This window comes from Sesamum indicum, linkage group LG8 (genome assembly GCF_026168435.1).
Source record: "Sesamum indicum cultivar Baizhima isolate 11 linkage group LG8, ASM2616843v1, whole genome shotgun sequence".
NCBI classification, from domain to species: domain Eukaryota; kingdom Viridiplantae; phylum Streptophyta; class Magnoliopsida; order Lamiales; family Pedaliaceae; genus Sesamum; species Sesamum indicum.
This window is the reverse complement of record NC_142664.1, coordinates 20598713-20606849: the sequence shown is the minus strand read 5'-3', so window position 1 is coordinate 20606849 and position 8137 is coordinate 20598713. Positions and strand designations below refer to the sequence as shown.

Genomic DNA, 8137 nt, shown 5'->3' with positions numbered 1-8137 from the left:
TAGGAATCACAATACTTCGAATTGATAATAAATTCTAATATCTGATAAATATGGGTCCAGCTTTCGATACAGGCCCATTACACAAGTTGATGGTGCATTTTTTATTTTTTACACTATATGTATCCTTATTCCATATTAAAAATAAAACTAACTATGTTTGAATGGAGAGCAAAAGAGTTAAATCCTTTACAATAAATGTGACTTTTAAATTTCGAATATTTACTCAAGGACAAGAATCCACCAAATTGACCACATTTGGTCATAGCAAAGTTGTGCATATACAAAAATAGTTTAAAGTGATGGGCTTTCGCTCTATAATTGGGCTGGACGTCTCTTATAATCCAGCCCAATACCTAATTATATGTTTTTAGTCAGCCCGGTATTAGATGGGCTGGCCCGGTTCAATGTTGAATAACTGTGTGATTCAGTTTCGAAATTCATGGTGATATTTGATAATATGTGTGGGCAGAAATGTAAATTCATTTTAAACCCAAATGATATTAAAGTAACAGGCCAAGCAAAAAAACTAATTTAAAGAAAACTTTATACTTGGCGAGTTGGGTTTCTTGGCAGGAACCCAACTTTCCCCTAAACTCGGCTAAGTAGGGATTTAAAATATATTTATAATTATAATTACAACATTAAAGGATGTACTTATAATTATAATTAGTGATGCCCATAAAAATAATCTGGTCCAAAAAGGTTCAAGTAGTCCAAAAAAAAAATATTAAAAAAGAGTCCAAAAAAATGCAAGGTGCCCTCAAAAGGTTTAGTTCAGTAAAGGTGCAAAATACCCCCAAGTCATGCCCCCATTGCTCACCTCTCCTTCCCCTTCCCTCCCCATCGCCCGCCACCCCTTCCCCTCCCCACTCCACTACCCCAATCGTTGTCGCCCTTCCTCCTCGCCACTGGTGTCCACCCATTCCCCCTCATCATCATCGTGTATATATGATTTATAATTAATTTTTATAAGTCGTATTTAAATTTTTGATCTAATTTAAATAATGAGTTACTGATGTTATATATTAATATGAACCGTTGATTTAAATAAGAAAAAATTCGAAGTCATTAATTTTTTTGTTAAATCACAACAATTAATATATTTATATAGAACATGATCTAATAATTAATATTTAGGGATATAAATGTTATTTTATAGGTAAAATTTAATTAAAACCGCGCTTAGGATATGTGTTGCACGCACCATGCCATAAAGGGGTATTCTACCACTATCGAATAACGCCGGGGGGCGAATGTGTTTTACCCGTTTTTCTTTGAAGTTGTAAGTACATGATTGTATCACTATCTGAAAAAAAATAATAATATATTAATTCAATTAATACACAATATTTTTTTTGTATATTAATATAATTAAAAATAATAGAATAAATCATAATTAAATGAGATAAATACTTATATATATATATTTATATGAGATTCGTATTTATGATCTCAAACGTATTAATAAAATTTTAATATTAAACCATTAAACTAAGACATTGTTGTGGATCAATTATTTTAGCACACACCAAAAATGCTGCGTGCACATGAAACATATCTTCTTGTTTAATTCTAACGATCACCTGTTTCTATATAATCAGTTATTTTAATATGTTATAATTACGAATATCAACTCATCATTTAAAAAATTATAAATAATCTATAATGTTTGATATAATTATGTGTTCTTAGTGGGAGTTTGAAATTGCCAACTTTTTCATTACTATAATATTTTTTTAAATAAATTAAGAAAATATAAAACAATAGACGAGGTGGATGAAAAAATATAAAATATTATAAAAAAAATTATCCATTATAGTTCAAACGGGTATTTTAGTCAATTCACCACAAAAAATTTGATAAAACCTAAGAAAAACTAGCACATTAGATTAATTGATGGGCAACGGTTAAAATCAGAGCAGTATTCATAATTTTTTAAATAATATGGGAATATTTATAATTATACCAAAATTTAGAATATTCATTGTAATTTATCTTATAATCTATACTTTCTTATTAAGTGAGAGCACCTTTTGATGTCTCATTTTTTTCTTAATGTAACAATTTTTTATATTTTGTTAATATTGATTAGTTTATTTATTTATTTATTAACTTTCCACCCTTTTACTTTTCCAAACTCCCACACTGCCCACTCTTCTTAACTTTCACAAACTTTAACTTTTTATAATTTTTTTATTATTTTTTTCATTTTATAATTCTTAACCTCTTCAATTAAAAACTATTTTGGAAAATAAAAATTAATAAAATTTTTATTAAATTATACACATTCATTTGAGTGTGTCAAATATACTTGTATTATTATTATTATTATTTTATAGTAGATCTGTCAATGGGCCAGATAACTATAAAATTATAGTTTAAGATGTTACTGGATAATGTATATATTAGAGTGTGATGCGATGTTACTTTGATAATATAATGTAATTATGGATTTTTAATTTTTGAGTATATATACTATTTATTTATATATATAAAGTGAGAGCACCTTTTTGGTGTCTGACTTAATTTTGGTATGTTAATTTTTATTTTTTTTAAATTTAATTAATTTTTTCCTTTTCTCAGCTTTTCATTTTTTTCTATTTTCTCAACTTCCACATCTCTTTTTCTTCTCCCATTCTTTACATTTTTATTTTTTATACTTTTTAATATTTCATTAACCCAATTAATATATTTTTAAAATAATAATATTAATTATATTGATTGTACACATACATATTAGTGTGCCATGTATGTTCGTTTGAATAAAATGTGATAATAGAAAAACACAAAAACTGTTAGGAATAATGTCTTAATAATTATTTATAAAAATCAGACGACATTTTAAAAGAGAGAAATAAAATAAAATAAAATAAAAAAGGAGGTATTTTAGAATACCTCTATATTTTCTTCTCTTCTTCTCCCTCTCAGCTCACCAATACTCGAACCCTTGACCTCATATAGAAGGTACAACATATTCATGAACCACTTAGGACAAGGAGTATCAGTGATTTTACATCACTAGAAAACGCATTTTACATGGACCCAATCCATGTCCATCCACCTCGGATCCAAATTCCATGGGGGTTTCAATTCATTATTGGACCTGTTCTATATTAACTCATTTACCCAACTCTCTATTGTTCTGCTCTTAATTATTATATGTTTTTTTCTTTCATTTTTCTATACTTAATTAGGACAAAAATTATTTTTTTATTTATTTATTTTTAATTCGAACACGAGACTTATCTTTTTTTAAAAAAAAAAAAAATAGTGCCACTATAAAGCGACTTGATTTTAAGAAATGGTAGAGGTACATGGGTCTTAAGAGTGTGATCTGAAATCGTGTTCCAATGGAAGCCCATTAGTCCATTAGTATCATAATCGTTAAACACGATTTATGTACGTGTAACACACTATCACGCAAGTTTTCTCACTAGTACTTTTTTTTATCATTATAACCATAATGTGCAAGCAGAAGAGTCGGGGTTCGAACTCAAAACTTCTTTAATATTTGATGAAAGTTAATGTAATTTTTATGTGTTATTATAGTCTATGAGTAAATTATTTTTTTATAAAAAAAATTAATAATTTAATCCTCTATATTTTTTTAAAATGAAGCATTTTTCTCTTTAAATAGAGGGTAAATTACTTCAATTTAATTAACACATAAGGTAAATTGAGTAATATGCTCATTTACAATATCACAAAGGGTAAATTACATTAAACCCAATAATACGAACTTCAACTAACTAATAAAATTCGAGCCGGAGCTGATATTTTTATATATAATTTATTATTTTTTAGTTAATATAGTTGAACTTTGATTGCTGAAGTATGATATTTTTATACGTATTTTATTTATTATTTTTATACATGAACGCCACGAGAATTCAAAATCTTATTAATTGGACGAAAATATTCAACTCAGTTTTATTCTCTTAACATGGCATAAATAAAACATCAACCAATTTTGATTGACATGCATCTCACTGCAAAATGAATAGTTTATTCCCTAAATTATATATAATTATAATTCGAAAACAATATTAAATAAATCATATCTATATATCCCGGTCAAATACAATTAATACAAAAATGAAATTTTAATCATTGGTAATTAATATTTATAATAATTTTAGCGATGATCAAAATATTTATCATATTTTTAACTATGGTTAATATTCTAGCCACACGCTTGTAGAAACCACAATTGATAGCCATTGGTCAGCCTTGGTTAATTAGTATTCACTATAATTTTTTTTTTAATTTTAACCATGATATATAATTAATAATGACAAAAAATTCATAATAATTAATATTTTTCATGATTTTAGCTAACATTAGAGCACTTATCACGATTTTTAATTATAATTAATATTTTGGCATCATTCGCAGAAGCTATGGATGATAGACATTGTGCAACTATAATAATTAATCAGTATACATTATAATTTTTTATTTTTAATTATTATAACTAATTATGATGAAAAATTATATTGTTTAAGCTTGGCTTAAACTTTTGGCAATTAATGATGATGATTATTTCGAAGAACAATGCTTGATGAAAAATTGCACAATGGTTGTGGCAAAAAAAGGTATTAAATAATTATTTGTTTGAATTAATTAATTAGAACAAAATATCCCTTTTTCAGAAAAGCAAGTCCAAAGTCCAAACAAATTAAAGCCTCGAAATCTGGAGCATCCACAAAATTGACCAAGTCAACAGAATTATTGGGGAAAGCAAACAATTATTTTGTTACCAATTTCTCTTTAGCCTTTCCGGCGCAAAATTATTATCAATTTAATTGCGACAGAGTTTGATTAAAAATTTAATTTAATTACATATATTTATTAATCATTATACAGTTAATATTTAATTTAAAAAAATGAATAGTTACTTTAAAGTATACATTAGACATGAAGATAGCCATAATTAATCCCTTGAAAATCCCATTTATACCATATTACATTTGCAGATGAGTGCTCCTTGACTTCCACAAAATGCTACAAAGAAAATCTAACCATAGGACTTAGGTAATAACAGAAAATTCAAGAACTCGACCAATAAAAACTACTAGAATACTACTCAAACGTATACCTCCATCTCCACGCACCATGCATGCAAACCACCATCAAACGTTGTCTGAAAATCTGACTTCCGGTTTATGTGCACCGTTTTGATGATGCGGTGGTTTTCCCTTTCCTCCATTTTTAGGCCCTTTGCCAGAAGGGTTTCTCTTGTCGAATCCGAATTCTATGTCTCCATCTCTCATATTGAAGTTTGGTTTTTGCCACTCTTTAGGGCCTAGTCCTTGGCTCTGCTTGCTGGCCTTGGGGGGTTTGTGGGCTGCCTCCTTTCCGCGGTGGTGCCGCCTGCTGCACAGCCGTCCGAGCACGCAAGCCACCGTTGACACCACCACGATCACGGCCAAGACTGCGAAAACCGGCCCAAATGAGCCGTCGGAGTGGGAAGAATCAGGCTGTGTGGTCATGACAGGATGAGGGTACACATCATAATTAGGTTGTGACATTTCTCTTGAATTTTCCGGACTTAAAGGTTTTAACTATTTCTGATAAATTGGCTCAAGGGTTTGTATCAATTGGGCAGGAAAATTAAAAAAAAAAAAAAGAAAGAAAGAAAATTAATTTGTGTTCTTGAGTGGGAAGAAAGGGAGGAATGAAACAAGAATCAGTAGGATGTTGAGAAGGTTTTATGCAAATTCTTGGGGTGAAATAAGAGTGGGATTTTTGAATTTAAAAAAAGGTGAGGTTTTTCTTTTCTTTTTTTTAATGTTTTCTTTAATAAAGGGACAACTAAAGTGGACATTGTTGGTGTCTTTTACTGAGAGCGAAGGATGTTTTGTTGGATGAGAGAAAGAAAGATTTTGGCCACTTTGAACATCACATTAATCTATGAATGAGTGCTTTTGCTTTAATGTTGGTTTGAACAATTGTTCAACATTGACACATCGCTGTTGCTTGCGACATGCATCTATGAGAGCATGCATCTTGTTTGTCCCAAAAATTGTATTTTTAATTCAATATGTTTGGAAGGCCGCAGTTTTAGTTCTGTATAAATTTATCTTTATAATTTTATTCTGTAATTTTCTTAAAAGAATAGCACATTAGGAACAAAATTGGCCGGTCTTTGCTACCATTAATGTTGGAGAAGTGCATCCAATTAAGCTAATTACACACGTGCACTTTTATGAATCTTAGCAAATGAGGGTAAATTTTGTTCTTAATATATGAAATCTTTAAAATTACAGGACAAAATTATCAAAAATGAATTCGTACAAATTGATTCTATATTTGTTGGCTAGCTAGGTAAAAGAATCAATTAGATTGATGTATTACTTTATGTTTTATTTTATATTCACACTTTTATATAAAATTTATGCCAGTTGTATATTTAAGAAATACTTTATGGAGATATGATTATATAAATGTAATAATAAAATATAAAATAAGGTAAAAGTACACTTTGTCCCCCTAAATTATTCATCAAGTAATAATTATCTATCTAAACTAACAAATATAATACTTAATTCCTACGATTAAATTTTTAGACACTATTGTCCTTATATTATATATATATATATATATATATATTTAGTTCAAAGAATTTTTTTAGTAATTTTGTATTTTAAGTTTAATTACTTTTTTTTAATTGAGAAAAATATATTTTATTTATAATAGAATAAATTAAATATAACTAGTGAGTTAAATAGTTCAAATTTTATTTTTTTACAGACTCAAAATTAACTAATAAATTAGTACAATAAATACAAAAAAATTTCATGAAAAGATTTTATTAACTTGGTGATAAAATTAAGTTATTAAGTATTTATTCTTTTAGATAAAAATAAAAAATCAAATATCAATTTTTTAACATATTTTCTTCAAAAAATATGATAAAATACATTTATTCATTTTTTTTCTAAAAATGCTGAACTTTTGGTTAAGCATATATATATATTTGTCGATTTTTCTTAAGAAGCATATATGTGTTGTTGGTTATATTATATTTATTCTGTATCTAATATATTTATATATATATATTAATTTATACTCTATTTTTTTTATATAAATTCATCACTTATTAAAAAATTAATAATAATTCAATATGAAAAATATTAAAATATATTAAAAATATTATAATTATTCAAGACATGAATAGTATATTTATTAGTTGAAGGGGTTACATAAGCAATAGTTGGGCTAAAGTGTATTTTACTCTATAAAATAATACACCAACTTATTGGAACATATATTGGAACTGATTTCTTAGTATCAAAGTATAGGTAGCTATATAGGAGCAACTTGTTTTAGGAAAGAGTCCAATTTATTTATTTGTTCCCCTTTGCTTTCACTACCATAGAATATAATATATATATATATAAGTGAAATTAAAAATATTAAATAACAATATTATATTTAGTATATATTAAAATATACATACTAAATATTCATCTAGTTATTATAATATAATAATAATTAATAATAAAACTATATATCATTATATATAATTATATAATTAGTAAAATAATTGTTTTTAGCGATAAATATATTCAATTTTCTTTTACTTGTTAGGTGAATTTTTTATTATTGTGATAAAATATTTTTTGACATATATAATATTTATTAAAATTATCATTTGATTTTTATTTTTTAATCATTAATCTTTCTATCCTTTTTGCAGTACTAATTTTGTCCCTAGCTATATATATATCAACTGATCAATGAAAGCTTAGGCTTTTCTTCCTCAGAAAGAAGTGATTGGTCTCAGTAAAATCTCAAAAAAGGTCTTGCTTAGATTTAATCATGGAACTACAACTGATGCTCTCTTTACAAAATTAGAGATTATGAATTGGAGTCCCATTGAATGTATCGATAATTATCATTTTATGTGAGTTATTATAATTTATTTATTGTTGTTATAAGTCATGTTAGTATATTAATTAAATTAAAATATTGCTCAATATATCTAAATAAGTTATTATAATTTAAGATAAATTGGAGTGATCTCTCATGAGGTTTGATGTAATTACAAGTACTCTCTTATTGTTTGAAAAATCACCTATACCCCCTGATTTTAACGATCATCTAACAATTAGTCATTCCGTTAGTCTCCATT

The 8137-nt window shown here is 26.8% G+C and overlaps 1 protein-coding gene across 1 annotated transcript; it reads right to left on the bottom strand.

Moving 5' to 3' along the window:
- Nucleotides 1-4911: 4911 nt before the first annotated feature.
- On the bottom strand, nt 4912-5736 carry LOC105168261 (uncharacterized). Its single transcript, XM_011088270.3, has one exon. The coding sequence runs from the start codon at nt 5529-5531 to the stop codon at nt 5133-5135; it is 399 nt and encodes a 132-aa protein (XP_011086572.1). The 5' UTR covers nt 5532-5736; the 3' UTR covers nt 4912-5132.
- Nucleotides 5737-8137: the final 2401 nt, after the last annotated feature.

What these genes read in the sequence shown, in the direction of transcription:
- LOC105168261 (XM_011088270.3), bottom strand. Translation starts at nt 5,531, where the DNA reads ATGTCACAACCTAATTATGATGTGTACCCTCATCCTGTCATGACCACA.